Source organism: Cupressus sempervirens, chromosome 3, assembly GCF_028749045.1.
Source record: "Cupressus sempervirens isolate cs-2001-9-10 chromosome 3, ASM2874904v1, whole genome shotgun sequence".
Taxonomy (NCBI): Eukaryota; Viridiplantae; Streptophyta; class Pinopsida; order Cupressales; family Cupressaceae; genus Cupressus; species Cupressus sempervirens.
This window is the reverse complement of record NC_143120.1, coordinates 15,676,558-15,692,158: the sequence shown is the minus strand read 5'-3', so window position 1 is coordinate 15,692,158 and position 15,601 is coordinate 15,676,558. Positions and strand designations below refer to the sequence as shown.

General features: G+C 35.3%; 1 protein-coding gene across 2 annotated transcripts in view; it reads left to right on the top strand.

The window, feature by feature from the left end:
• Window positions 1–15,601, top strand: part of LOC149564509 (uncharacterized) — a 72,283-nt gene that overhangs the window by 17,942 nt on the left and 38,740 nt on the right. For both annotated transcript variants that reach the window (XM_089818048.1, XM_089818049.1), the window contains exon 2: window positions 1,896–2,039. In XM_089818048.1, coding sequence (XP_089674174.1) covers window positions 1,896–2,039 — 144 coding nt within the window. The remainder of the gene's footprint in view (window positions 1–1,895; window positions 2,040–15,601) is intronic.

Genomic DNA, 15,601 nt, shown 5'->3' with positions numbered 1-15,601 from the left:
ATAGGGATGATATTAGTGTATTCTTTGAAGGGGAACATGATTTTAGTATAGAAACAGAGGCTTTGAAGTCTGTGATTTTGTCCATGGAAGAAAAAGGGACTTTTAGAATGTTTATTTGTCTTTCTTTGTGACTGTTATTTTCTTATGTCAATTGCAACCATTCCAGGGCAATGTCATTTGTTATGGTGAATTATGGGTGTGATTATTTAGTGATCTTTGTGTCAGTTCTTTCACTGATATTAGTAAGTATTTTCTGCTTTAAGGTCAAAGACTTAATAGCTTATCCCAAAATCCACTGTTACATCATAAGAGGGAGCTGTACTTCTAAAATTCAGAGGAAGGTCATCCAATCAATGGAGATCTCATCAACTGTTGGTTTCTAATTTGATTGGACATCTCTCTAACTCCTGGTTTCTAATTTTCTTTCATCTTGGACATTGTGAGTTATTTCTAAGGTTGTTTCAGAAAGACACATCTGTCAACTAACAATAAGCAAATTCTCATTGCTGAGAACAACACCATTTGTTGTGCTCATGCTCTGGAGATTTGCAAAAAGATTTTTCCAAAGATCTATAAAGATATGATTTGTGATCTTGAGAAAATAATTTCAAAATTGTTGCAGCAATTTTGACCTTTCAAAATTGGAAATTCTTAGAGGTTGATTGCTAGTCGAGTCTTATAAGACTAATCAGAAATGGATAGTTGATGAACTGTTTCTGACAAGAAGCTCTTGCTGAAGGTTATCTAGGATAAAAATATAATTAGGGTAATTATCAAGCTCCTACCTAAGGATGGTGATCAGAGTGATATCAAGAATGGATAGTTGATGACACACAGATTCTTATAGTGACTAACAATGATATCTGAACTGGATTTATCAGAGGCTGGTATGTTTTGGGGAACATGATTTTCAGCTGGGAATCTTTAGATTGGGCTGAAAAATGCAATTAGAATGTTGCTTCTGGATTTTGAGAAGGCTTGTAATAGGTTTGAATGGTCCTTTATTATTTGTATACTAGAAGAATTTGGTTTCTTGAGACATTTTGCAAAATGGTTAAAGTTTTATTTAAGGATGTTAATGGTTCTATCTAGATCTACTTGCTTTCTTTCTACCTAGGGGGTTCCACTGACCTTCAACTCATATTCTTTCCAGAACTGCCCATCTTGGTTACTTACCTCTTGAATTTTCCCCATGAAAGTTATCAGATCCTGCACTAGTCCTTTTACAATGATGGATGATGATGTCATCTATTTCTTTGCTTTTGACTTTGTTGTAAATGTCTTGTACAGCTGGTTTCCAAACTTGATCTCCAAATTTGATTCTTGTGGGCTCCCTGTTTACATGAAGGGTCTCTTCCACAGTTTTTTGAACTTCTGTTTGGATTTCATGGTTTGCATTTGCCCGCTTTCTGTTTACCCTTTAATGTGTACATTCCTGTGTTACTTTTCAGATCTTTTGGCTCTTTTATTTTTTATAATTTTCTTTGGTAATAGCCAATAGGATGTACTTATGTTTCCCATCAATCTGCTCTGGTCATTTGTGGACATTGGTTACTAGTTTATTTACTTCTGATTATAATGTTACAATTAACAATTAACAATAATAAACGGTTTTTGAATTTAATTTCATATTTTACAGTAGCTTGATGTGCATTTTACAAGCCGCATGACTGCACATCTTGGTTCTCTTTGTCAGTGGGGCATTTCAGTTTACTTGTTCAGATCCCATTTATAACTGAATGTTGAATATACTTGAGATATTGTTACCCTGCTATATTAAAATTTTAGAGACAGTTTTTGTGGTTGTTTATAATTAAAAAGTTTTATATGCCAATATATAATTTGTATTTAGTGAGTTTTATGAATGACATGCTTCTGTTGATTCTTGGATGCAGGCATTGAGAAAGTAGTTGATGAACTGCATGATAACATTCCATCAGTTGCTTGGGACTTTGAAGGGATCCATTATTTTGATAATGGGCCACTCACTGTTCAATATCTTTTTGTTCTGGACACACTGAATTTTTGCTTTTGGCCAGGTGAGATATTATAAATGCTGGGTATATTCCAACATATTTGTTGGACCTTTCTGCACCCGCTCTTGTTCCCATTAATTGTTTTAACATATATTATGTGTGATACGTATCTCCCAGCTAAAAATAAGCTGGAAAAGTTCATTAATGTTTTTCTCTTCTCCCAGTTCTCTAGCAATCACTTATGCTTAAGACAGTAAGTTGTATACTGCAATATTTTCAGTTAACTGTCGATATTTTACTTGCCTCAATGACCTTTGCTGAAAGATTCCCAATTCCGGTGACCGTGGAAATTACCTTTTGTTTCAAAATCTGAATCTTTGATTAGCGTTTGTTACCACTGAATGATCTTTAGCTGAATTCTGAATTCTTTTTTCTTTTCCTTGTTTTTTTTTTCAGTTTTTTCAGTTTTTTGGAAATAAATAATTGCATAACAAATAGGAAATAAATAGCACTTAAGAAATGTAAACACGTGCTGCAAATTTTATCATTACTGAATTCTGAAATAGTACATACCCGAACCGACCAGCAACCTGAGATATTAACTTCAAAGAGATCATCACCAGTATACAATATTGTCTTAAACAGGGATCAACACCAGCTATAGGGAGATGCTTTGATAATAATTCAACCCTACAAAATTTGCTGCAATGAATAGTCCAATGCCAAAGGAAAGCTATGGCATCCAGTGGTGAAGAAAAGACTTTCTCCAACCCCCACGTGAGCTGTTCCAATTAAAGCCTGTTACCAAAAGCTGATCGCCCAGCTGAAAGTGCCCTACTCCACTCAAATGATAATGCCAAGTTAAATTGACCACTTCCTTTGTCAATCGGAATGCAATGAAGTACAACTTCAATCACCAAGACTTGCTGAGGTTTGCGTCCCAACAGTCCAGACTTGAGGGTTTTGTCCCAAGCCACAAAATTGCCCTTCCAGAGCAATTTCACAATTCATAAGTTTCAAATGCCAAAAGATAATCAACAATTAGGTCTTCATCTCCTTATAACTCCTCCCAAGTGCAAATTGAATCCTAAATGGAATTCACACCTTGCACTTTTTTATAAAATATAATAAAATAACATTTTCCCAAATAAAGGTGTCTACAAGGAAAAACATTACTTTATTAAAATTTCACAGCTCAAGGCGCTAGAAAGTCTCCGAATAGTGTAAATTGTGTATAATAATTGAAGAGCTTTCCAACGAGCTATAACACATAGGCATACCTGACCAAATGAAGCAAATATCCCCCTATTACTCCAAAATGGCTATATAAATAGCTTTATTTTAATTTATTTAATCGTTAACTTAGGAAATATTTAAATATATTAAAATATTCCCCATATAGTCTATAATACCCCAAAATAACCAACCAATCATGAATCTGACTATATCACCTATCTGTGACTGATGTCGGATAAAATGTTTCAATTGGCAGTCCCTTCCCTAAAATCTAGGGATGCCCCTAAAAAATAGGAAACTCATCTTGTCATTCTAAAAATTGAAACTAGGAACTAGTCCCAAGAAACCTCATATTTGGAAATTGCTACATCCTCCTAAATTTTAGGGAAACCTCCTAAAATCAAGGAACTGCACCGAACTGGCCCAAAATTGTGTTAAATGCCATGTTTGGCCACCGAATCCCCTATGTGAGTCTCTGTCCAACACTGCTAGACTTAGTTGCCGTTTCGTGATAGGAATTCGATTCGAGCAAGTGAATAGGATCCTTGGATTCAGGATTTGAATTATGATTCTTGGAGGATTCGTGCATATATATATATAAATAAGAGAATATACATAATTCTAAAACTAAATCATTTCATAGTATGAATCTATGATTCTAGTATGCATCTATGAATCTAGTATACCTGATAATTAATCTATTTTTACGATTATAAAGAAAATCAACACATTCACATTGAATTACTAAAAGTGAAAGTTTGTAACATTCAAAATATAGATCATTAAAATTAAAGTTTGTACCATGATTTACTCATAAAAGAGTCAAGAGTCAAGATTTAAGTTTTTGATTTAATCATCAAATGGATTTTCAAGAAAATCCGCATTAGAGGGGTATTGATGAGCTGCAAATGCTTCATCTGTATCAGTAGAGGAACCCAAACCACTACTAGTAGAGGGGATTGTGAACTCATAATCCTCCTCATCATCCACATCAATCAAAGTGGATGTTGCAAGATCTCAGATGGTCATATCTAAATTAGGAGTCTCGAATGCTACATCCCAAAGCTTTTCGGGCCCCTTCTTGTACACTGGATCCTTCAGTGATGACAAGTGCAAATTGTTGTGAATAAACACAAGGTCTTTTGCTTTTTTTGGAGCCAATTGGTTGCGTTTGATTGAGTGGATAAACGAGTAAGTTGTCCAATTCTGCTCAGCTGGAGAAGAGTTGGCAACCTAAAGATAAATTAAAAATTGTCAATACAACAATGAAGATAAATAATAAATTCAAGGAATTGAGAATGTTAACCTTAAGCTTAAGAAATCAACTTTAGGTGATAAATTTTACAAACTTACTTGGGATAGGACCTTTATGGCAAGAGGTTGGAGGTACATGAAGGCGTGCCCATGAAGGTACCACCATTTGATGACATCCATCCTGCTTTGGTCTGCAATGGCAATAGGGTGGAAATTCTCACCCAAAATGAAGGCAGCAAATTCACTCCTCACAATTGCCTCAATCTCTGGATCTTGGAATATTTTAGCTAGTGCCCTCTTATATCCATTTGCAACCTTCACATCTCTAAATGGTGGCACTCTACCTGGAAGGCGAAGTACATTTGCACCATAGTACCCGGGGATAACAAAAGACAATTGAACACTATCAAATTACAAATATCAATAGCACAAACATTGGATAAAATAAGAACAAGCATTTGATAAGCACTACAGTACCTTGGGATAGAACATATGCAAGGAGGTGCAAAGGTGTGGTCATCTTGTTCCATCGATGATGAACAATTGTTTCCGCCTTCTTGTAAAGGGTGTCCTCAAGATCATTCCCCCTCCTTTGTATGACCTAGGATATGAGATATGAATAATAATTATAATTAGTGACTATGTTAATTTAAACTTTAGAATCTAGATATCTCTCAAATAAACAATTGTTGTAAAAGAGCGTAGAACTTACTATTTTATTTTTTTCCAGCATAGTGTCCATGGAATAATAAATATCCCTAAGGCATGGCTCATTACTGTTTGCAAAGCGAAGCATGACCATTATTGGATCGGTGACTTCCAACACATAAGTCACAAGACCCCACCAATCCTCATCTAGTATCATTCTTCTCACATTTAAGGCCCTTGCTGAATTGGAATTCTTCCAAACGCCCTATTGGGGGCTAATGACCATATGTTTCAATGCTTCCTTTACCTTCACAAGTTATCTCAAGATGATTGTGTGAGAGGCAAAGTAGGTTTCAACAACCTAAGAACATGTTAAACTCAAGTTAGTAATACATTTAAAAATTAAAACATGTTAATGTAAACAACAACAAAATTTATGGAATCTAATAATATATAATTGAATATTAAATATACAAATTTACCTTCAATAATTCCAAGTCCGAGAAATTCCTAAAAATTGCTTGTGACGTGTGATGATTTGTCACAAACATTTGAATCTTTTCAGCTTCCTCATATATCTTTTTCATCCAATCTATTTTAGTGCCAATTGCTTTCATCACCAAATTGAGAAAGTGGACGGTGCATAGTGTCCAAAAGATATGATCATATCTAGACTCTACAATTATCCTTGCAGCCTTGGAAACTTTTGCATTGTTCGTGACCACGTGGACAACATTATCAGGACCCATTGACTCTATGGTATCAATGAGAATGTGTGAAATAAATTTTGAATTTTTCACTTGCCCTTCACAATCAACTGCCTTCAAGAACATTGCCCCCTTAGGGCATACAACAATAACATTGATCAATGGACAATTTCTACAATCTTTCCACCCATCCGAAATAATAAACACACTTGATTGAACCCAAGATTCTCTTATTGGTTGAAGTTCCATCTCTATAGATTTCCTCTCATCATGTAATATGGTAGTGCACAACTTCTTCTAACTAGACGGTTTGCAACCACGGGTTGCTTCATTTATCACTTCCACCATCTCCCTAAAATAAGGTGATCTCACAAAATTAAAGGAAACACCATTTGCAATTAAACAACGTCCAATTTTGTGATCAGCAATGTCTCTCTTTTCATTTTGGAATGCCCTATCTAGTGGGCCTCTCTTGTGGGTGAGTGGAGATGGGTCTTCATTTTCATCATTTGTAGTTGGCATAGGCAAAAACAAGATGTGTTCTTGTGCTTGTTTGATTGGATGGTGGTGTCGGTGTATTTGTTCTTTTGAAAGCACCATGTTTTGCTTTCGCAACTGCTGTATCAACATCTTCTTGCTCTTTTGCTAATGCTGCTATTTGTGCAGCTGGTAATCCCTTCTTATCACTACCTTGACACATGTTAATTCCTTCATCCGTAGGGCCCAAAAAATGTAGTTTCACTCGGGAATAGGAGCTTCTATGTTGTACATTGCAATAATTACATTTCCATAGGTATACCCCACCCCCAGGACATTGTGTGACTCTTGTTGTGTGTCTCCATAAAGGAGACGCCTTATCAATTTTGAAGCTTGGTGAGCCAGCCCCACCTAGTGAGTCTTGGCTACTGATTGTTCAATTTTTGCAATCTAGGAAAGAAAAGAAAAAAATCCATGCTTCACACTTACACAAAAACTTGAAAATTTGAAAAACTATAAATAAATCAATAATCTATGAAAGAATTCAAGAATGTGGTTCAAATGCATATCTTAAACACTTCTTGCAAGGTATTTGGAGCGCCACAATTGATCTCCTTCGAATCCAAGCACTTTACTTCAAACTAGCAACTATGTGAGAGAAAAATGAGAGAGCAAAATAGAGAGCAAATGTAAGTGTAAATGAACTTGCATAATGACTTAGAGGATCGCTTTTAGGGTTTGGACCAAAAAAAAATTAAATTGTTTTATTGGGCCCACTTTTAAAACTTTTTTATGCCTCCTTTGACGCACATTTGCGCAGATCGCGATGGATCCTTGAGGACTCGGGTAGTGTCCGCGATCTTGCCTGTGGATCCATCTGTTAGGATCCGTGGGCCATGGATCTTGATGGATCCACAGGCAAGATCGCAAACCCCGCTCGAATCCTCATGGATCCATGCGTGGATCCGGACCCAAATCTGGATTTGGCGTCTTATATGTGAATCTGGTAACTAAGCTGTTAGCCTATGAGACTACCATGATAGGCTAACTCCCATGACTTTGATTGTCAAACTAAGGAGGGGACATGACATTTGCCACAAGTTTCTATAGACTTTTTTTGCTTTTTATTACCAAGTCAAAGTTGACTATTGTAGCACTTATTTTTTTTCAGCTTATAACAGGGAGCCCATTATGCATATTGCAGGATACACACAAGTTATTTACTTATTTTTTTATAATGACCGTTTGCTGAATTTACTTTTGAGAATGTAAAAGTCAAAGCTTTATGCATTGCTCCCTAATAAGAAATTGTTGTTCAATTTTCAATTAGGACAAACTAAAAATATTTGTTCAATTTTTTAGATTTTCTTGCATCAATTTCAACAAAAAAGGAGCCCTAGCTAATAAATTACGATGTATTTATTTGTTATAAAAGTAAAGAAGTTATATTGATAGATTATAAGATTGCAGGGAATTACACTTTACTTAGATCAAAATGCTGGGAGAATTACAAACACCCATTTGGACTGTGGAAAATGTTAGAAACATAAAAGAGATACCAGCCAAAGAGAGATCACAGGTGAACTGAATTGGAATTATTAGTCAAAAGTACATATTTAAAAGCTGATTTAATGTTGTAACATACAGTTGGGAGTGTCAAAGCAAAAAGTATCTTCCTTCAGCATTACCAGTCCATCTCATAGTAGTATCTTTTGTGTCACAACCTTGGATTGTCTTTCTGTGACTAGTTGGGACTGTTAACTAAGGTAACTTGAAATTCTTTCAGCTGAATGATTGAAACTCTGCTGTGAGTCATAAGATTTTTGGTTTGTTGTGCCTCTCCAGTAAACTCTCTTCTCACTCTTTCTCTGCTTCTTGTTCAATTGCCTCAGCCCTTTTCAGAACAATTTGATGACAATGTCTTGGGGTGTTTAGACCACCTTCCTGCTTGATTAGACAGTGAATGATATCCATTTGTCTTCTCTTAATCCCTTTCACATTGTTAAGAAGTAAGCTGATTGCCTTTCTGATGGTTGGCATGGTCCATGCTTTAAGATTTCATTTCCTAGTTGACACCTTGTTAATAGTGATGATTATATTGCAATAAAAGCATGGTCTGCTGGAAATGTTGGCAAGTTGGTGTTGATAGTGGGAAGCCATGCCCAGGGTGTGCAAAATTACAATGCTGCCGTATTGATGATTTTAAAGTGAGATATTAGAGTATGTTGGTCCTGGTTTGAGTCCTCTTGGGTCTTCAGTACTGGTGTTTACCTGTTGTGTCTTATAATTGAATAGTTTGCTATGGATGCCACTAACAGAATACGTGTGACTGAGTATAATTTTCCTTTTTTAACGCTTTGAGGGTTAGAGCAGATGCAATCCAGTAATTGTTTGGATGTTGTATGTAGGGGTTGGGTGGAAGTTTGGAACACACTGGAAGATATCTGTGTAAGAATCCTTGAATATATTTGTGGATGATATGATAACTCAGCACTGGAGACTGCTGCTGCTATTTGAGGCTTTGATGATTAGGCCAATTAGAAGAAGTCATTAAACTCATGTATAAATCTGAAAAAGGATGAAACATGTTTATCTGCATGACTTATTGGGTTTTACATTTAAATAGTAGAAACCTTGGGTAACTTTAGGTTGTGCGTTTAAATAAAATCTACAATCTAGCGGAGTCTTAGATAAAAGATGAAATTCATAATTTTGTAGTTCAGCAAAGAATAAAATATGTTGAAATTTAATTTAGTCCTCCACATTGGTTACTTTACAGTTTTCGATGGTTGGTGTTCTCAATCATGTCGGCTTGCCCGTATATTTATTGTCGTAAATGTAGTCAAGGACTGCACTCATGAGTTCCTATGTGGACATCATTTTGAAATATGATTGCTATCAATTGATATTAGTTTGTTTTGTAATTTTGTTAGTTTTGTTTATTTTGTGATTCATTCAAATAGGATATCTGAGAGTGCCAATTTGAACTGTCACCTTGGAATCGGCAGGAAAATAGATTCAACTTAGGTCCAAGGCACTTCCAGCAAGTTAGCAACTCTTTCCATGTTGTAAAAATAGCAGTAGCAGGTTGAAATATTACTAAAGCTACCCTAATATGCCATCTTTCACCTCTAACCAAACTGCAGCATGCTAATACCCAAAGTTACCAGGAGATCGTAATTGGAGACTTGAGAGACTGATACCGGTACCATTACGGCTTATTTCCAAAAATGGGAGATGGGGGTATTTGGAGATGCCATTTTAAATTTAATTTAATCAAATAAAAGAAAATATCATGGCCTAGAACTCTAGAAACAAGAACAATGGGAAACTTTAATACTAAAATACACAAATGTCAAATATTATAAAACTCACACTCCCATATTTCATATTAGATTATCATTACATATTGAAATTCATAAATATTGATACTTTGATGCTAATATACATGGCAAAGGATATGCACTGCCTAGTTACAAGAAATTTTGTATCCATTCTTTTTAGAATGGAGAAGGTTTGCATGGATGTCTCCCTATAAGATATTTGCAAAGGCTAGAGATAATGAGTGGCTTCCACTATTCCCAACAATTGAATTGATGTTGCACAGATCTCTTATTACCATTTGATGACCTCTTTAAAATAGCAGTGACTTGTAAATCTTGACACTCCAAGAAAAATGAATAATCAGACATCATTGAGGAGTGTTCTAGAGAGGCAGTTGAGCAGATTGATCAGAAGACTATGTTGGCTATCATTATCATTGCTAGCATATATGTAATCATAAATTTGCAAGGGTGATGATAGAGGATAAGAATCAAAGTTTTTTATAACACTTTATGCCCTAAGCTTTTTGGCTAGAGACATCAATTTTTGGTCGGGAAACTTTGGAGACCCTGAGAGATGGTGGCCAAAAGAACCTTCTGGGTTGAGACATTTCCATTGATGTCTTCAGTAACAGAGTCACATCTCCATCTCCGTGTGTGAGATGCATCTCTGAGGGTAGGAGACGGGTCTCTTGGTATCCTAATACCGTGCTGATTTCCAAAATGGAGGTTCATACCCCAAATTTCAATGTTTTCTCCTAGAAATTATTATGGCTAGCTCACAACCAACTTGAATGATCTGCACTAGGTTTGGTCTCTTCATAAAATTCTGACCCAGCTCAAAGTCATCTAAAAAGGTATCAAGTGTAGCTGTTGAAAATTCATTGGACTACCTCTAGTATCATTAAGCCATAAGTCAAACCTTTACCAGCAATTTAAGAGTTACAACTTGCTGTTTGCAATAGCACACAGCATGCCAACTCCCAGCACACTGTTTTTGAACTCAAAACAAATCTGGTTCCATTTGTTGGTTTGATAATGAGTGAATAACATTGATAAGGACAATGAAGGATGCCACCCAACAAACTTCCAACTTAGGTAGCAACATACCTCCAAAGGTTGCTCATTGGTTCAACATCAAGGACTCAGATTCCCAATCTTACTAAAGTCATTGGTATTGCCAAGCATCAACTGCTAATGCATTTTGATAAGCATCAACTGCTAATGCATTTTGATCTTGTCTCAAGTCTGAAAGTTTTGCTACAACAGATATGGTGGACTTTCATGGCCTCCAAAATCCAACAAATATGATAGATTGGTTAGGGAGAATTTTACACGACCAGCTGCAATAAATCTGATAAGTTAAGAATCATAACAGCGCATATATGCCTCCAAAATCCACAAATGTGATGGATAGGTTATGGAGAACTTTGCACAAACAGCTGCGATAAATCTGAGAAATTGAGAATCATAACACCATGTAAATCCTTTTTTTGAAACCTCTAAATCCCAAAATGCAAATAAAAATTGCGACTCTTCTACGAAATCACTCTACCAGCTAGGATGGATTTTTCACCACAGAAACTAGTGATCCTTGATTAGGGTTTTCATCCATCAAAACTCTTTGAACTACTCATTCACTTGATAACATCTTGTTATGTGTGCAATTTACAATTCAAATGAGTACCAATCCACCTTTTATAGAGTTGGAGGGAAAAAAAAGAGCAATTTAAAATATCAAAGCAAATTCCTTTTCCCTTAGATGACCTTTTAGAATATAAAATCAACTTGCGTCAAAGTACCCTTTTCCTCTAGGCAGCCACTTGAGGCGATATGTATGCTATCTTTTATGAAAAATAAAAAACTAAAGTAAATGATATAACACCAACCTTGTACTATTATTTTAATAATTAAAATAATCCCAACTGCATCGTGGGAAGCACTGCCAAGGAGCTGAGTATTGATGATCATGCCAAGAAGCAATTGAGGCTGAAGAGATGTTGTATGCCAAAATGGGTTTACTAAAAATACTGTAAGAATTGTGGTGAACAACTCAGTAGGACAAAAACCCTTCAAAGAGCATTTCTGCAAACTTGGATACCGAGTTCCAAAGCGCCATTGGCTTCCAAGAAATAACCAAATTGAGCTCTTCAAGAAATTTGGAGCTCTCTGACTCATCTGAAAGCCCATGGAAAACTGCAATAACTGGTCAAGACACACAAAACATGGTGTAAGAATGTGGACATTACAATGCTGCAATTAACATCGACAAATCAAATCTAAAAGATGTTTATATCACTCTAAAGTTAAAACCACACACATACTATTGATATGAACTACCCAAAACTGATTAAGACTAAAATCAGCTACAATCACAGCATCTTAAGTTACTGGAAACACAATAATTACTGAAGTCAGATATAAATCAGACCTGAAATGTATCATAGAAACATCACGTACAAGCACAAACACCAATTGCCTTCAAGAGTTGACCTTAATTTAAATTTATTTTAAAGATACCAACTGTATTGTCCCTATTTTTGGTCATTCAAACATCTGTACAAGCTCCAACTTCTTGAAGAGCGTCAACCTTTTCAAAACGGAGTTCAGTTGATGGTGTTATGCTTGGGAGATTGGGACATGCTTGATGTGTTTTTAGGCCAGTTTTGTCATTTGAGGTGTACTCTGTGCTTTGTGGAGGAATATTCTATTTTTGGAAAGTATCAATTTTTACTATGTTTGATTTCAGACTATGTTGGCACATCTAGAATTCACCTTTAGACTAATTCTGTATTTTGGAAGCCCTACAACGAAGATCAGTATCGGTAGTGAGAGGTTTGCTGGTGCTCTATCCAATTTGTAGGTGGAGTCATTTAAATTCATGCAAGTATTGAAGGTTTGTTGGTGAAAAAAAGGGGTTTGGAGCAAATTGATTTATTTTCACAAGTTTCACAGATTTGTGGGTGCAAATTTATATTAGTTTTCTGACAGGTGTGTGTGTGTGTGAAAATATATATATATATATATATGATATTTACATTATGAAACAGTTTCATACGTATATTGGAATGAGATGAGTTGTTCCTGGAGCTTCAAAAAGTTTCACTGGAAAGTGAGATGCAATTGGAACTGTAAGCCTCCATAATAGGTGATATTAAGAACTTGAAAGATATGTATCTTATTAAACTTGGTATAAATTGTTATAAAAGTAAAATCACAAGGAAAGCTGAAAAGATAGTAATGTGTACCTATGTATCAAAATGCATATTTATATATCAAGTCTTATATGTCAAATTTCATTGCATTGTCCAAAATAAGTCCGAAGTTCACATCCACAATGCATTGAGAAATACTAAGGGTATCTTTATTTTTCTTTTAATATTGAAATATAGCCTGGTTTTGTGGAAACATCAAGGTCCAAAATAAAATGTGGTTAATCAGACAGTAAAACTCGGAAGCTATGACTGATCGCCAAAAAACTAGCATGACAGAATCTTTGCTGTATACAGTTCCAAGTTTGCAAGAGTAAAATGAGGATTAACATGACATGATAAACGAGCAATACAAAGCCAAATTCATAGTCTCTATATAAAAATGTATTGAACTAAAGATTCTTCTTCTCTTCTTCTGATGCATTTTTCTCTTGATTTTAGCCTCACATCCTCTAGACAATACATTTTTGACGATATTTATCTGAATACAAATTGGAAGAACAAGTGTATATGGTGAACTGACCTCATTATCACTGTCAGAGGAGTCAAAGGAAATGATAATGTGGCGGGAAGAAGCATGTGCAGAATGCTTAGAAACAGCTGTTTCCACCCTGGTATACATCTTAATCAGCCAACCATCAGGATCATATTTCATCATATTCACATCTCCAGCTCAGCCCAGTGCAACATCTTCTATATTGAAGGAAACTATTAGAATTATGAATGTTTCTTTAATGATCATCCTTATCATCTTTTGTAGTTTCTATTTGTCTTTAGTTCACGATTGTTTCTTTTAGAAACATTGTCTTTGTAACCTATATAAAGAGCTTTTGTCTTTATTTAATATAACTTTCATTTACTGTAACGTGGTATCATAGCAGATAAATGGGGTTCTTTAAGATCTGGGGAATTTTATAATGAAAAATTTGTTGCTCTTTCTTGGAATTTATGGGATTCTTTATGATCTGGTGAATTTTTTAATGAAAAATCTGTCATTCTCTTCTTGGAATTTACTCCAGAATTTTTTTGATCATTTTTAATGCAAAATCGACTTTGCAAATTCATTGGTATATTTCACGGCTTGCATGTTGTTTGCATGTGGTTTTTGTGAGTTCCATGTTACTTGCATGTGCTGTTTACTGTGTCAAGTGTTTTCTTGTTTTGATGCTTGATGAAGTTTGGCCATTTTTTGGGGTATTTTACCACGCGAAGTCTAGCGTTTTGCAGTGTGAAGGTTTTCCAATTTGTGTTCTTAAAAAATTATTAGATGACTTTTTATAATTTTTTCCCTAAGTTTTTTTGGACGAGTTTTAATAATTTTCTTCTTATAAATCTGATAGGGTTTTATATTTTTTGTTCATAAAATAATGATTGTGGATTTTGTGTGTTTTTGGTCCCAAAATTTGTTTTGCAAGAGTTTTACTAGTTTTCCTCAATAGTGAAGTTTTGTATTATGATTCTGTAATGTCCCCAATTTTGTCGGCATCAGAGTTTTAGGGATTAGCCTATTATTGTGATCCTCGTAGGCTAATTATAGTGGATAGAGGGTCAGCTGTGGTAGTGGCTTGGCTTGGGAGGGTCTTATCTTTTTCACATCTCAGTAAGCTACAGGGTGGTCTTCGTTTGGCTCAGATCGGACTTCATTTGGGCTTAGTTTTGTGTACTTACTATTTGTGGTAAGTTGGTGTTGATCAAGATGGACCTTTTCTATTTTTGGAAAGTGCATTTGGTCACATGGAGAAATAATAGGTATGACTCCTATTTCAGACAACATATTTAAATGATGAGTATTTTGGGAGTAATTATATTTTTAGTGGCCAAATTATTAATAATTATTAAATGGCTTATTATAAAGTTATAATTTAACTTTATAATTTCACTTAAGTTGGGAGTTGAGTTATCATTGGAAAGTGTCATTTATTAATAAGTTAAGCCAAGTAAATTGAGAGAATTTAGAGGAAGCTTCTAATTAATGTTGTGTGTTGAAGCTTCTTGAGGGAAGTTACTTTTTGGCAACAAAAGGGAATTTGGAGGTTATAAATACAAGTCCATTTGTTGAGAAAAACACGTTTGAATATTTTATTTGCTTTTGTTGCCTTTGTGGCTTTTTGAGTTCCGTTTTTCTGTGCCCTTGCTGAGATATAAGGGTTGAGTCTAAAAAGTTCTTGGCAATTGTGCTGAAGTATTCAATTGGCCAAAATCTCCTACTGTAAATTTTGTGGCTAAGGAGAATAATCTAGAATAATATATTTTATTGATCATTTGGCTTAGTGCTTGTGAAGTTCTAAGAAATGATCTATAAGTGATTATTGCATACTGTTGCTGAGGTATAACAGTTTGCAAATCTCCTACTGTGCTTGATTGGATCTGAAATCATTAGTTGTAGTGTGAAAGAAATCTGGAAAGGATTATATAAAATTGTGCAACTGCTAATTGGTGAATCGACTTGCGCTGAAAGGCTGCTCTTTTGCTTCTATAAGCTGTGTGGGGAATCCAAATCTCATTTGTCATAAAGCACAGGATTGGCAGACACCCCTTGGATACCTCTGATTATTATCTCTGCAATTCGCAAGAGTATTCTGGGCTGCGTTTCTAATTGTGTAGGGCTGCAGTCGTTAGAAGGAACATCTGTGGCCATGGCTGGGAAGAAAATCGAGTTTACAATGATTAGATGTAAATTGGCGGCCTGTACAAACAATTAGGAAGCTATATCCACCTTCAGTGTTAGCATTTCTTTGGGATTCGGAATTCAACTGGAATCAGCAGTC